The sequence below is a fragment of the Myiozetetes cayanensis genome, unplaced genomic scaffold (assembly GCF_022539395.1).
Source record: "Myiozetetes cayanensis isolate MyiCay16 unplaced genomic scaffold, myiCay2020 scf3, whole genome shotgun sequence".
In the NCBI taxonomy this organism is placed as follows: Eukaryota; Metazoa; Chordata; class Aves; order Passeriformes; family Tyrannidae; genus Myiozetetes; species Myiozetetes cayanensis.
This window is the reverse complement of record NW_026087521.1, coordinates 64,294,532-64,309,983: the sequence shown is the minus strand read 5'-3', so window position 1 is coordinate 64,309,983 and position 15,452 is coordinate 64,294,532. Positions and strand designations below refer to the sequence as shown.

General features: G+C 39.2%; 1 protein-coding gene across 6 annotated transcripts in view; it reads right to left on the bottom strand.

The window, feature by feature from the left end:
* Positions 1 to 15,452, bottom strand: part of LOC126645133 (solute carrier organic anion transporter family member 1A2-like) — a 45,800-nt gene that overhangs the window by 3,741 nt on the left and 26,607 nt on the right. For 3 of the 6 annotated variants that reach the window (XM_050325179.1, XM_050325180.1, XM_050325185.1), the window contains 10 exons: positions 12,201 to 12,299; positions 11,002 to 11,143; positions 9,276 to 9,408; positions 8,289 to 8,395; positions 6,267 to 6,413; positions 5,849 to 5,947; positions 5,196 to 5,429; positions 2,929 to 3,093; positions 1,891 to 2,086; positions 969 to 1,134 (listed from right to left, as the gene is read on the bottom strand). In XM_050325179.1, coding sequence (XP_050181136.1) covers positions 969 to 1,134; positions 1,891 to 2,086; positions 2,929 to 3,093; positions 5,196 to 5,429; positions 5,849 to 5,947; positions 6,267 to 6,413; positions 8,289 to 8,395; positions 9,276 to 9,408; positions 11,002 to 11,143; positions 12,201 to 12,299 — 1,488 coding nt within the window. Of the gene's footprint in view, positions 1 to 968; positions 1,135 to 1,890; positions 2,087 to 2,928; positions 3,094 to 5,195; positions 5,430 to 5,848; positions 5,948 to 6,266; positions 6,414 to 8,288; positions 8,396 to 9,275; positions 9,409 to 11,001; positions 11,144 to 12,200; positions 12,300 to 13,328; positions 14,196 to 14,548; positions 14,911 to 15,452 lie in introns of those variants that run through there. The other 3 variants (XM_050325183.1, XM_050325184.1, XM_050325182.1) reach the window with 3 other exon arrangements.

Here is a 15,452-nt window from a genome sequence, read left to right as displayed (position 1 = left end):
ATCCAAACTCCTGCACAGAGTCTGAAAATCGCACCACTGGCACTGAGCTTGCTGTCTCCTGCACTTGCTACACCCGTGCAGCGCTGCACTGTGGCCTCTTTCCCATCCCAGCTGGCCAGGCACAGATCCAACCATTCCCTGCATGTGGAGTGTGGGGTTGGGGAGCTCTCATGCAGCTGAGACTGCTCCCTCGAGGAGACAGTGATCAAGAGAGCCTTCATGTTCCCCAGCACAGCCTGTCTGTGTGGTCCTTCCACTGCCAACAGACCTGACCCTCTTTCTCATAACCCAGAGTGTGGTTTTTCGTATGTCAGAAGAGAAGGAACCAGAGATTTGATTGAGGCTTGGTTGCATTATTCTTATCAAACACTTGCTTCTACTGAAATCATTACCAGAACAAGGACTCTCAAACATCAGCCAAGGTATTATCATCTAATACTTCTTATTTGTAAAGTACAGAGGCTTTCTAAAATCTCTATGATTCAGGTTTTTTTGAACTCATTATTTTTTATTGTTTTCAATCTAATTAGAACTTACGGGGGGGGGTTATGGAATATGTGTTATTAAATAAGATAATAAAAATTCTCTAATACCCGGTTACTTGTTTAAATCTACAGGGTAAAAGAGATTGTTAATAAGTCCATGCTATAGACTTTAATTTTGGCTGACATCTTCTTGTGCAGTCAGGTTTAAACCGGCAATACCTTCAGAATAATTTCTCACTCCATTTTAAGCATTTAAGATTCCCTCAGTTTCTTAGAAGAGAACATATTTTTTTTAAATTTAAACTTACACTGATTTTCATATTCAGTTTGTAATTTCTGGTGCTACTCAATGAATTTGTCCAAATCTTTCACTTTATATATTCAATAAATGCTCATGTATGGATATTTCTCTCCCTATACTGATACAGATATTTCTCCCCTACAGTATTTCATAGTTACAGTACAATAAAATGTATGCTTTACCACACTTCTTCCAGTTCCTCTTGAGGATTTACACCCAGCAAGGCAAGGTGACACATAAGTGATTCCATTGTTCCCACAAACGGGGTCCCATATTTTAAGTGGGCAATCACAATCCCTGTTGCAGCCAGCAAGTAAAGTATTTTCTGCATATGAAACTTGTTCTATTCTGAAACACATTTAGAAGATGGATAAATATTTCAGTAAAGAAATACCTACAGTAATGCTTTGCAATGCTTAAGTTTCTATTCTAGCTCAAGTGTTTCTTTAGGACACAGTTCTGCATGTTCCAATCTTGGAGTTATGCACTTCTACCTTTATATAGCATATTATATGATATCACATTAATATTATCATTGAGGTTTGCATACCCCACATCATCTTCCTCAGCTATGGCACATATGCTCTTGATTGCCTGTAAGTGTTGCATGTAAACCTACATGTCCATTTTACAGACACACAGTGCCTCCCAGTGATTAATGGTAAGATTCAAATCAAGAAACTGCACATAAAATATCCTCTGGTAACTTGATAACAATCAAATTCCAGTGTACCAGCATAAGATTAGGAAGGGGGTTTGTCCCTCTGCTATTCTGAAATTGCACTCACTTATGCTTAATTTGATTAACAATTTTTTTATTTTCACCTGCAGTAACATGACCTTATTAATTATATTAGTGAAAGAACTAATATGGATATGAAATTGCAGGAGTCTTTTTGTGGATATCATTTTTAGTACACTTTTTTAGCTTGAAACACTGATAACAGAAGGTAGACCTACTGTCTCATGCAAGTAGAAAGCCTTGAGAATTTAGGTCATGAAACTAAAATGCTGCAAAGCTATGGAGCCCCTGACTGATTCTTGACAAGAAAAATCATCCCAGTGTCTTAAGACTGAAGTCCTCTTGTGTCTTAAAGAACATACCCTTCATAGGAAACTGTTAGACCAGCAACTGGTGAAGTATCACAGACAGTCCAATAGGCACCAAAGTAGAGAAGGTAATCCAGTAAAGATACCCAAAATCCTATGTTCGCAGCCTGATAGATATTTATCTTGAATTTCTTCATGAATAAGCCTCCAGAAAAATACCCAACGCATAGAACTGGTAAGTTGTAAACACCTATTCAAACAAGTGAAACTTCCATGTTAAAATAAAGGAGACCATTGAAGCTTCTCTACTCTAAGGTAGCTACTGAAGTAGGTACTAAAGCTACTGAAAGGGAAGATTTTGCTTGGCAAAGACTCATGCAGCACCTGTGGCTGAATAATTTAACTGCTATCAGCAATGGCTCTCTACTAATTTTCTTGCACACCCAAAACCTCTGCCAAAGTCAAGAGCAGGTGAGAACTGCTTGAGAAGTCAGATAGAGGGTAGGACTGAAAAGATTAATTAGAAACTTGCAATCTAGAGTTGCAATCTAGGTGCACCTTAAAAAAAAAAAAAAAAAAAAGAAGAAGAAGAAGAAAATATATTGTTTCAATCCAGCCTCCCCAGACAGAGAAACCCAACAGGAAGATAAACTACTGGAGTACATCTCAATACACGCTGAGCATCGCAGGAACAGACTTTCAGTTTTGATATGAGAGTACTGAATATCCTCTCACATTTTTTTGCTGATTGATGTTTTAACGAAGCAAATTCTGACTGAAAGAGATTTTTGAAGTGGTTTTACACAAACACCAATCACGTGGCTTGGTTTCATATCAGCTGACCTTTCTGGACCAATTCAAAAGATGGGAAGTAGATTATTAAATTCTGCACAGAAAATTAGGATAAGCTTAGCAGAAAATGCAGGAATATTTAGAAATGCTTTGTAGTGCTGTATGTCTCACTTGTAGAATCATTTAACCCTAGTATGTATGTGTATACAAGTAGATATGAACATATATGTACATATATAGATAATCTGCATAGAGACATCACTACTTGGTAGAACAGAGCAAAGCAAAATGCAAACATACCAATTAAAAAGATGGCATCTGATGCAGATTTTCCAAACTGCTGTTCCAGATATTTGGGCATGAAGGATATCATGCCATCGAAGGCACTGAACTGTAACACGGTTATGCATATAAATAACATATACACTGGGTTGCGAAACAGGGCCTTGAGAAAGGGGATGAAATCTGGAATGAAACGATGGAGTGAGTTAGTGTGATGCTTTATGAAAAGGGTGACCATTGCTCAGTGTGGCTGAGCGGGGAGGAGGGGAACAGAAAAGGTCCTCGACTGTATCAGGCTGAATCTTGTGCTTTGCCAGACACCACAGACCAAAGGAAACTGGATTAGCCCAGGCTACCCTAACATGCCTCCTCTACCCAAAGACAACCTCACACACACACCACCACCCCCAGTGCATGCTGCTGCTCATAAAAAAATAATAAATCACAGCAACAACCTCCTCAGAAAAGTTTCCTGAAAGTTTTTAGCAGTGCAGTGACTGAGCTTTGCAGCTACAGATCTGCAGCAGCAGCCCCTCTCCCATCTTTCCTACTCCTTTTTTCTCATCTCATGCCCCCAGAGTGTTCACCAAAACCCCTTTCCTGCACCTGGACTACAAGGGACTACAAGGAGAAAGGGGTGCAAACACACTAGAGAGCTGTGACAACCTGCCCCCAAATTGATCTTGGATTTTGCTGGGATAGAAGAGGCTTGAAGAGAGATGTGACCAAAATTACTCCCACCATACTCTCAAAGTCTGTATCAGTCAGTCTTCAGCCAAGTAAGCATCTGAGAAACTAATTTACAACAGTTCCTTTCTCTGTGTAATGCCTATTAAATCAGGATCTGAACCATAAAAAAAACCCCCACAATTCCCCTTTGTCTAATGTTCCTTGTTAATTAATGTGCTGAGCTATTGTAAAGAAACTCTGCAGAAAAGCATAAGCATCTGTAAAACAATGACTGTGCTTCACTGAAAGTGGGCACCACTTAGCATGAGTGTGTATCTTTCAGAGGCAGGCAAGTATCTTACTAGAAGAGGATCTATATGCAAGTCTTGCAAAAATGAGTCAAATATTCGAAATGCTATAAAATAGGCTGCATTATTTACATATGCAATGCAGTTTGTAATCGCAGTTTTCTGAGGAAATTTACTTTTTATTCAATTAATTTTATTTCAGATTAATTTTAACTACAAAAACTTCAAATTTCAACTTGAAATCCTCAGCAATTAAAAAGCTGTCTGAATATATCCTGGTCAACAGTCCGTGAGTGGCCCTGCTGGGACAAGGGGTTGAACCAGGTGACCTCCAGAAGTCCCTTCCAGATATTCTGTGAAATTAGAAGATTCTAACTTCAGGATATTCAGAGACAGCAGACACATCAACATAGGGAGGGAATGATCATGAAAACACAAGCTCTGAAGGGACTCTTGAGCACTAGGACCCACATCTGGTCTAGGAACCTTTCTTCACCAGAACAGTATTTTATTTATGGATTCATTTAAGGTTACATGACCAGAAGAGAGAGAGATGCTGTGTTTATCAAAATGAAGTTGCAATATCAGCCAAGATCTGAGTGCTCAGTCTGGGTATGAATTTGCAGGACTGAGCTTGAAACACCACAGACAGGCAGCTGCCACATGGCACTTACTTTCTGAAAATTAAGGTCCTGTCAAGAGACCCTGAGCTGTGCATACAGAATCAGGAAACTTCTTGTTATTCACTTACATTTCCATCTACTACAAATAATGGAAATAAATAAAAAAAGCTTCCTACAGATACATGGATGTGAAAGACCACAGATGTGAAAGTTACCAGTGATAACACGAATGACTGTAAGTCAAACAGATTTTTGTTCAAAGGCAATTAAATGTTCATGAGACACTTCAGCACCTGACAATTCCATTTTATGGTTTCAGGGTGGGCTCAAGATATGCACAAGACTTGTGCTGGGTTTCTGCTTTTCTGTACAGTGAATGTGGGGTACAAGCAACTAATATCTGCAACTTGTCAACAGCTCACTGAGATGAAACATTCTTAACCAGATTTCAGTGCTTTAACCCTCTCACAGGAAGAAAAGATCTACGTACACCTGAAATGCAGGAGGGGGAAAGGAATGAATCCAGACCCTGGAGCTATGAAATCAGCTTTCTTGCTGTGCAAGGAGCCACCCTAAGTCCCTGCACAAAGCCTTTGTACTACAGAGACATGAAAAACAGGGGAGGCATCACAGTTCACATCTTAAGGACTAAATTAAGAAGGAAATAAAATATGATATAACTTGCCTTTAGCAATTTCGTACATGTTCTGTTTGGTTTCATTTTTATCATTGTCTTGCAATGGTACTACACTTTTGTCAGTTGTCTCCTCAGATTCGTTGGTTTCACCTTCCTTCACAAGTGACTTGGGCAAAAACCAAAATGGTATTCCCACGAGAAGGTTCAGTAATGCACAAATCAAAATGCCCAGCCACCACGCTCCAACCCAGCGGGCATCAGTAGCTGTTATAGTTATCTCCTCTATAACAAAAACCAAAACCATCCATATTACATCAGTTCAGAAACATTCTTTGCTGTCATCGTGTGTTTTCCTAGTCTTCTTTGACATGGGATATATGAAAAGTATTTTAATGATTCTTAAAGTGAGGCTCATGGAGGAGAATAGTCCCCAGCCTGGCAAATTTCAGTGGTTTGTATTAAATTAATTCTAGACTTTTTCTGTGTTAAGCCAGATGACACAATTGTTCATCAAATAATTTATAAGCAGATTGATCTGTGTGTGAATTGAGTATTATTACATAGATCTTCCATCCTACAAGAAACACCAACAAACTGAGATAAAATTTATACATATTAGCAAAGAAAGATTTTTTAGCTCTGATAAATACACCAACATGACCATAGATTTATATATGAGATTTTATACATTCACCCATTACCTGGACCTACTGATCCAACATCAACAAACAGTTCTGCACAGAATGATGCCAACAATAAACCAAGGAAGGGGCCAACTACAGTTGCTGTATGTAAACATGCTAGAGTAAGAAAAAGAGAAAACATACCAAATTAGAACCCAGACCTAATTATTTTCTTGGAATTGTTACACACCTCTAGGACAGCAGTACTGGAAAGGCATTTGTGCCTAAAAATGGCCCCACTTCAAGAAGTTAATCTCTAGTTAAAGTCTACAATATTCTAGTTAAAGTTCCACAATAATATTTTGATCAGGCAATAAAAACTGTCTTTTCTCTTCCTTTGTTGGACTGAAAGGAGTCATAACAATCCTTTCTTTTGCTTTTCTTTATGCGTGTGTTTGTTTGGGGGAGGGGAGTTACCACGATAGGGCAAATTTACCCAGGTAGAAAGGTGAATTCTCTGCTTTGGCAAAATCCTCCAAATAGGAAATGCCCAAAGGCATGATGGGAGTTTCACCTATTCCTCGCACTATGTTTCCAACCATCACAAATATCCACAGCAAGGACCCAGGCTCTTTTTCACATTCTGTAAATAAAATAAGAAGTCAGAATTAATGTTTTAATTCTAACTATTAATCAAAATCTAGAGAAAAGAGATTGACTAACAGCTTAAACTTTGGTGGGTTGGCCTGTCCTATAAAAAACATGAAATACCTGGTCACAATACTTAAAAGGCTCTGGAACTGCAGAAAGCTGATGAACTTGCTGAAGCAGAGTTGAAATCCCTTCCCTCTCCATGCCATACCTTGTCCAACCTCCTGGCAGTCATAGAATCATAGAAGGGTTTGGTTTGGAAGGGACCCTAAAGACCATCTAGTTCCAAACCCCCTCTCATAGGCAGGGACAACTCGCACTAGAACAGCTTGCTTGAGGTCCCATCCAATCTGGATGAACTTCTCTGGGCAGCCTGTTCCAATGCCTCATCACCCTCACAGTGAAGAATTTCTTCCTTATATGTGATGTAAACCTGCCCTCTTTCAGTTTAAAGCCATTCCCCCTTGTTCCATCAGTACCTGCCATGGTAAGAAAGTCCCTCTCCAGCTTTCTCATGGGCCCCCTCTAGGTACTGGCAGGATTCTGTAATGTCTCCCTGGAGCCTTCTCTTCTCCTGATTGAACTCCAGCACTCTCAGCCTGTCTTCACAGCAGAGGTGCTCCAGCCCTCTGAGCATCTTCATGACCACCTCTGGACTTGCTCCAGCAATTCCATGTCCTTCTCATGTTGGGGGCCCCAGAGATGGACACAGCACTCCGGGTGAGGGTCTCATGAGGGTGGGATAAAGGGGAGAGAATCATCTCCCTTGACCTGCTGGTCACACTTCTTTTGATGTAGCCCAGGATACATCTTCATAAATAATCTGAATTATGGGATTGAAAGCACTCTCACCAAGTCTGCCTCGAAAGATTCTACTGTTCTCTCCCGCTTTGTGATACTTCAATTTCTCAGTGCCAATTCATTAACAAATAAAAATGAGCTTTGTCAGCAGCAAATGATGACTTCATAAGTGAAAGTATTACTGACCAGAGATTAAGCCTGGATCTCCTGTATCAGTGTCAGGTTGCTGTCAGAAAACATGGGTGAAGCAACTCACATGCAGATGCGGTCAAATTCAATCCACTTTTTGCTTCACACAGGAGATGGACTCAGATGTATGAACATCACAGTCTTGCTCATCCATAAACCAATAGGGAAACAATCACCTTACCCGAGGATACTCAGTATACTCAGAAGATTAATCCCATGTCCATTGTGAGAATTGTGTGGAGTCAGGAAATTAATCCCACCTTCACTGTAAGAATTTTGTGTGTGATCATTCAATAGTTGCCTCTGACCCGTTAGACTTCACAGTAGTTTGCTTCATATGCACATTTCTAGTGCACAAACACTAGAATCAGTGTTGTGTTCAGGCCCACAATTAAGTTTTAGCCTAGTTTAAAAAATTTTCTCTTTTCTCTAAAAGGAAGCAAGATCTGTGTTTAGTTTTACCTCTATTTCTCATTCTTTTATCTCCAGTGTGGTACAAGAAAAGAGAATCCTGATACCTTTTACATATCGTCCAAATATGTTTCCCACCTCCTCACAACATAGTATTTCAAGTAAAAAAGAGGAATATTTGTGAAAATAACGTGATGTTATAGACTCCCAGAGTGACTTCCAGGTATGCTAACTGAGCTGTTTGGATACTGTGAAAACTGCTTGAAAAAAATGTTACAGCTCGGGAGTCACACAAAAAAGAAACAAAAAATTCAGGAAATTTCCCAGCCTTTAGTTTTTTATGCCTGCAAAAAGTACTGACCGAAAGCAGGACCCTGAAGTAATTGCTAATAAAATTAAAAAGCTATTTACTTCGACACTATAAAAACTGAGGGACATGTATTAGCAGACATAAGAAGAGCCATACCTGTTGATGGCTCCTCTGTAGGCAAAGAGAACAAGCTGTGGTTAACAAGGCATAGAGGCATCACTGAAATATTTTCCCGTTGTGAAATGCTGCTTTCAATATGGTACCTGTTTGAATCAAAGGAAAGCACGTACAGGTTAAGAAGATACACACGAGAACCACCTCATATGTCTGTGATTTAGTAATGGAGCTAGCTATGAGAAGACTGGGTAGCTACAAGGAAGGAGGAAAGCCATGCCAAAAGTTAACTGAGACTCAGTAACAAAACAGGCCAGGAACAAAGGAAATGTAGCAGTGTTTTACCCAGACTCTTATCTAGTTTCTAATATAATCTTGTAACAGATGCTTCAGGAAGAGTTATGAACCACACTAATGGAATCCCCCTCATCATCTTCTCTCCTACTTTTCTTATATTTTAATCCAATTTACACCCTAAGCAGAGTGTACCACATTGGACATATCAAGATCAGAGGATCTTCCTTTCTGAAAGAAATATCTCACTGATTAAAATAGACAAGCCTACATTATTATTTTGTTAAGCCAATTAAACACCATGAAAAAGGAGTTGAAGAATCATTACAGTTTGTAAAGGCTTTGACAACTCGGCAATCAGGTATGATCCAGGCTCCAGACCAAAGATATCTCTAAAAATCATCTTGTATTGCCCATCAAAGTACATAAGAACTGGTAATACAATTGATATCACAGCCCACTGTTTCTTTAGAGAATCCACACAAGGTGCAGCACAAGGATGAAGGCAAGGGAAAGGGAAGGTGCCCAGCACAGGGGTGACTCTCTCAGGAAGTGATGGCTGACTTTTGAAGCCATCTCAGAAGCAAAACAAACCAAGTTGCTCTACAATTATGACATAGAAATCATGCTCAGCAATGTCTCTCTGAGTAAAAAAACACTGTCTCAGTGAAAGGACTCATGGATTAACACAAGTAAGGATCAGAGAAGCTGCTGTGAGCTAAGCAAAATACTCACCTTCCAAACAGGAAATGAGGAAGTGATATCAAAAGACATCCAAATGACAGAACTGTGCAGCCCAAAGCAATTATTTTGGGTCTGTGAAGCTTTGCTCCAAAGTAACTCACGAATGCTATCAGCAGCAAGTTACCTGCAAAAAGAACCTGGTTCACATTTACACACCAAGGCACCCCCAGATCTTTTAAGGTGCAACACAAATTTAAGTATACCTTGTAAGCTCAACATCTGTTTCTTTTCTTGTCTTGTAAAAGCTGTAACTAGACAGGGAACTGCCTACATAATGCAGTAATTCCCTGCTATGTGTGATCTTTTTTTGGAGAACTTACATCACATGAAAAGAACATGAGAATAGAAGGTAGAATGGAAAAGAGATGACAGTGAGAGAGATTTTTGACTGCACCTACACATAAAAGAAATTTCCCACTACTTTACATAGAGAACAGGCCCAAGTGCTGCAGAATAACAGCTGATTTAGGAAGTTATTCTCCCCAAGATACTCTATTTTGTATTGTATCTCCAAGTACTTCTGTACTGAAAATAATAAACTCATGATGACAGTCATAGAAAAAAAAGGAATAATAAATTAATATCAACTTCACTAACTGGGAATTTTTTTAAAACCAGTATTTTTGTACCCAGTAGCATTAAAAATACAAATGTGCTAAAAATCTTTGTTCTCTTCTCCTCTACTTTCACTTCAGAATCAGTTGATCTTCTCTTTCTTCATTTATTGCTATGCAACTAAGAAAAGAGTCAAGTTTCATATTATGAATCAGACTCCATAAAAATAGCAATTTAGTAATTGTACACCTACTAATTTAGCGATCTTTTTGTCAAAAGAACAAAATCATGTCTCTGAGTGATGAGCATCATTCTGGGAAAGAAGATAATAACTTTTTTATGTATGATTGCTAAACAGACTGTATTTAACCAGTTCCTTGAATGAGACTTCAAGATGTACATTTACACAGTCCTAATAAGTCATTTATGTCTCTTAATAATTTCAAATATTATTATGATCATTCAACAAGTTTATAGAAGTGGATAATTTATTTAAAATAAGCCTTTTATATACCAGTTTTTTAATCTTGGCCATTTCACATTTCTTACAGTCTCATCCTCATCAAATGCAAAAATACATTCTGAGTACTCCCTCTCTATCATAATTTTGAGCTGCCCTGTCAGACTGCTTTGCAGGCTGCAGCACAGTGTTGACAGCACTTATTTCCCCTTGCACATGCAGATATAGGAGACAAGGAAAAGGGAGAGATGGAGCCTTGCTTCCCCTCCCATTGTGCACATGAGCCTGTGCAGATCATTTCTTCAGCTGAGCCAAGGATATTAAAGACCCACACTGTGGCTTTCAGGGTATAAAACACCTCCTCTAAGGATCTCTATTTAGAGAGGTTTGAAGCTATCAAAAGAACTGTAAAATGCTAACTATGACCTTAAATTCAAACAAAGCTTATAAAATCTTTTTGTTTTGTTCAGAAAGATTCAACACAAAGCTCATAAAGTAGATGAACTACTTTTAAATCTTAAACTTCTTCATTTAAGTTGTCCTATTAGTTTCCAAGACAATAACTGGTTAAGTATTAGCTGAAAAGGAAGGACAGAGTTGACCACTGTTGACATGTACAGCAACTGGGACATTTGCTAAAAATATGAATTTTCAAACAAACTATATTTTCAAATAATAAGAAATATTAAAATGAGAGATTACCAATTTCAAAGCTTCCATTAATGATCCCCACCAAAGAAGCTGGGATATTAAACTGTTTCTCTATCTGTGTGTACATGCTGTTCATGTAAGCACCAGACATCGTTTTACCAAGAAACGCAAGCGACAGTGCCAGTAGAAATACCTGGGAAGGAAAGAAGGGAATGCATAGAGAACTCAAAATTATGCATTTATGAATATTCCATTTTTAGCACCAAAAATGTGCTTCCAGACAAAAGAAGCGTTCCACTGTGTGTAAATCCCATCATCTATCCTGCATCCGTATCATACATCCTTGTTCTTCGCCTGCTCCCATTGCCCGAGACTGTCTTTAGAAACCTCAAGCCCCATTTCTCCGGCCAAGACAGGCTGTGCCTGCTGCAAGATTGCCACCTGCAGGACTGCAAGCCCAGGGTGCGCAGACCTTCCCATCCTCTGCTCGTCTGAATGACAAATTACTTGCAGAGCAAAGATTGTTTCCTTTGGCCGAATTACTCGACCCAGTATCTGCTCTCCCATCTCACCACAGGTCACGAGCCCAGAACAAGTGATTTTAAACAGAAGGAGTAAACAGTGTCTTTTTGTTTAAAGAAATTGTCTTTTTATAAGACAATTAGTACAAATTGTCAGTAAAGAAAAATGAATATGAATACATGCACTGGTATCAAAATCCTTTTAACTTTAGGGTTCTTAATAAACAGTATTTACAAAATTAAATCTATAGTATCTTTAAATACATCCGCTGCAAATGCTAAAAAGCGTAAGTAATGTTTTTGGGCTTTGAATTACTATGAAAAACGAACTATTTTACAAGCTTTTATAGCATTTCTTGACAACTTGAATAGTCTAAGGTACATCAACAGGCAACTTTTACTGACCTGTCACAACCAGTAAGGCTCATTTAACAGGTTTAAGAAGGAATGGTAAACATGTCAGACTGGGGGGATTACACAAAGTCAGAGGTGGGGCTTCAAAGCAGCGGTCAACCATACCTCCAACAGAGCACAGAGTGTAAAGTTCGGGGACAGCAAAAGCAACACATGGTTGTTTACAGACTTGTTTGACCTTGATTAGGGCAATAAGGGTAGAAAAGAAACAGTTTATTTATTCATTTAGACCATGTTGTAACTTCTACGAAACCACTGCAAATGCAAGCAATTACAGGTGTGTGTTCCTACAAAATCACTAAAATATTTCTGTACCTTCAGCTTGGAAATGCAACAGAATTTGTCCTCTGCACGTGGCTTCTCAGCTTCTTTCATGTTGCCTTTTTTAATTTTTCCCGAGGTCTGTTTCTGAGTCTGTCCAATGATCCCATTACAGTGTTGAAAAAGATGAGAGAAAAGAAGAAAAAAATTATGTCTCATGTTTGCAAAGAAATAAGATTCCTTCCAAGAGATTTGTTGTTTGAGCATCTTCCTTGAATAATTGCAAACTGGATGCCAGTAAAACCAACAAGCCTATACATTTTATTCAGAAGAAAATAATTTGATATGGGAATGTCAACAACGTACAGCCAGTTATGTCTCATCAGACACTGAAAGCTGTTAGCAGCACACAACCAGAGAGCAAAGAACAGAGAAAAGAGATGTTCTGAGGGCAAGCCTAAACACAGCCTTTCAGTCCTCTGCACAAGCATTTGGCACTGACCACTGTGGCAGACAGAACTACAAAGACCTATAGGTTTGACTGATGTATACCTGTCTGCATGGTCTTTATATACTACCCCTGTCCTTGCTAGACATAAAAAAAGACATTTAGTTCTACTCTGCATGTTCTTTTGAACCCTCTCTTCTTCCACTGGCATCACTGTATATTTGTTAATTTTTAATAGCAACTCTATTGGAGATTAATCTCTTAGCATTAGAATTAGAAGGAAACAAAATAAAACCAAAACCACCGGACCAACTTAAGTTCTAAATGGAAACAAAACAGACTCCATTCTGCTTCCCCTCCCAAGACTTGCAAAAATATTCCTCTTTGGTTTTCTGCCTCCTTTTAGTGATGTCCATCCCGATTTGATGATTAAAGCTTCTGGTAGTGCTAAGCCACCTGCTTTCTTACACATCTTACATATATTCCAAAATTGTGTTCAAAGAGCAATATATTCCAGGGACTTGGATATACTTACCTGTAAAAGCACAGTTAAGCATAATTAAGTCTGGGTTTTAATTTAGTATGGGGTTTTTTTCTGAGGGTTAGCACAATGAGTTAAACAGATTTCATTCTTGGGACTCCTACAAAGACTTCATTAAATCTAGTTATTCAATACAGTTCCCTGCTGCCTGATGGGGTAAGCTGAACAAAACCAGGGCAAGTCAGAGCCCTACCTTATAGTCAGGATGGATACAGGTTAATTTCCTCTTTTTTTGTCTTGGACACACTTTCCAAGTGTGATCTTGCAGCACCTGCTCTTCGCTGTGTTTTCCACTTCACGGAGCCATGGCTGGGAAGCAAACTTGACAACCCCACCAAGAGGACTGAATTGCCTTTCACATTCTTCAACCCAACACCCTCCCGGTCAATCTCTTCAAACATTAATTTCTACAACAATGTTAATCCTCTCAAATGTGTTTCCTAACTAAGTTGATTCCTAGCAAATTCAGGGGCATTAACTCCTTCTATAGCTACCTTCTCATTTTCAGTCTCTAAAAGTGTAATGCATCATTACAGCATTCCTGGAAATGCTTCACAATTAATTGTTGGTGGTCAGCATCTCAGACAATTATCTATGAGATATATATATAGTTTGCATTTCTGCTTTCCTTACAGATGCTTACACAAACTGTGTTCAATCACAGGACTAAACTGTGCTTGTACAGCTTTGCACTTTCCTTGCAATTTGGTTTATAAAAGTTTATGTCCCAGGGAAACATTTATGCATTATCTAAATACTGCCTTACTCAGAGTGGAGCCCACCAGTGATGCCAAAACATCATAGCAGTCCCCCATGTCTGTCCTCTTCTGCTCCTAAGAGCTTGAAACAGGATTCTTCCCCTTACCATACCAGTCCCTGCTTTTCTCTATCATACACAGGGAACATCATCTGGCTAACTGTAGGTTTTCTCTTCTGGTGGTACAAGATACAAGTCAGCAACCTCTGCCCAAGTTTGTCTTGGTGAATCAGAAACTGCTCCTCATACAATTACAGAGGGCAAAAAAAAGCCACATTTGCCTTTACTTATTCATACCTTCCCTCGAAGCATGAATTATGGTATTTAAAAAAAGTGCATCTCAATCCATTTTTTACTGGGATAATTATGAAGATCACAAATTGAATAACAAAATAGACAGAATCACTATTTCCAGCTTTGCTCCTGAGATGGTTTTTGCCAGCTTTATAATATTTTTTTAGTCACACTTGATCAAATGGAACTGAAACCAACACAGACTAACAGCCTAGATTATCAGAGAGAATGTAAATGCATAACTCAGCTCAGGTGCATTTACACCACACTTTATATCCAGGTAAGAACTTAAACTACCATTTCTGTGCTCCCACTCCCTTCTGCCATCTACATGCCCTCCATTGTACATTCCTGTTGCTTACCTTGCTCACACTCTTGGGCTCTTCAGACTCATCTGCAAACCTCTTTAACTCATTAAACAGGTAGAAAGTTAATGCAGCAAAATGATGGCTTTCCAGAAAGTGAGCTGATTTGACCCACAGAACAATTCAACAGGTGACAGACTCACATAAACAAATGAGCAGAAAAGTGGAGCCAAGAACATGAGAGGAGAGGACAAAGTGAGGGTGAAAGCAGAGTAGAAAAGGACAGAGAGCAAAACCTGCCCATTTGAGCACCAGTGATGTGTTATGTCACCTCAAATGTTTGTGGTCTCAAGCCCTAACCTAAACTGCCCAGGCCAGCCCTGAACACAGCTGGACTCCCAGGATCAGCAGAGCTGTAAGGAAACTATCTCCTTCAGTGCACATCCATCAGTATCTTTTTAGCCAGCTGCAAGAGGAGAGACAGCTTAGGATAGTCACAGAGTGACTAAGTTTTGTAACAAATCACTTGAGTTATATGCACAGGCCAGGTAAAACTGTATAGTTATGCAAAAGTTTGCCCCCAGGTTCTGACTGACCTACCAGCTATCATGTAAACACCTACTCTTGAATCCCACTCACAAGCCTTCAAAGTTCACTGAAACTTCAGAGGTCAGTAAAATTCCTCCTTCTGCTTCTGCACTGAGTTGGTGACATATTTATGGCAGGCTAAGAAATCAGCAGTGACACCACAACTGCCTCTTCCAGCCATCTCCACTGCTGGACTAAATCTCCAAAGGCAACCAGAAAGGCAGACAGGTGCTCAGAAGACTTGTGTCTAAAAGACACTCACTTTGCTAAGTTTGCTCCCATTTGTCCCCTGCAAACCCATAAAAACCTTTTATAGGTTTAAGCCACGTTTCACTTTAGCTAACTAATAAAAAGGACAAAACCACACAAATAT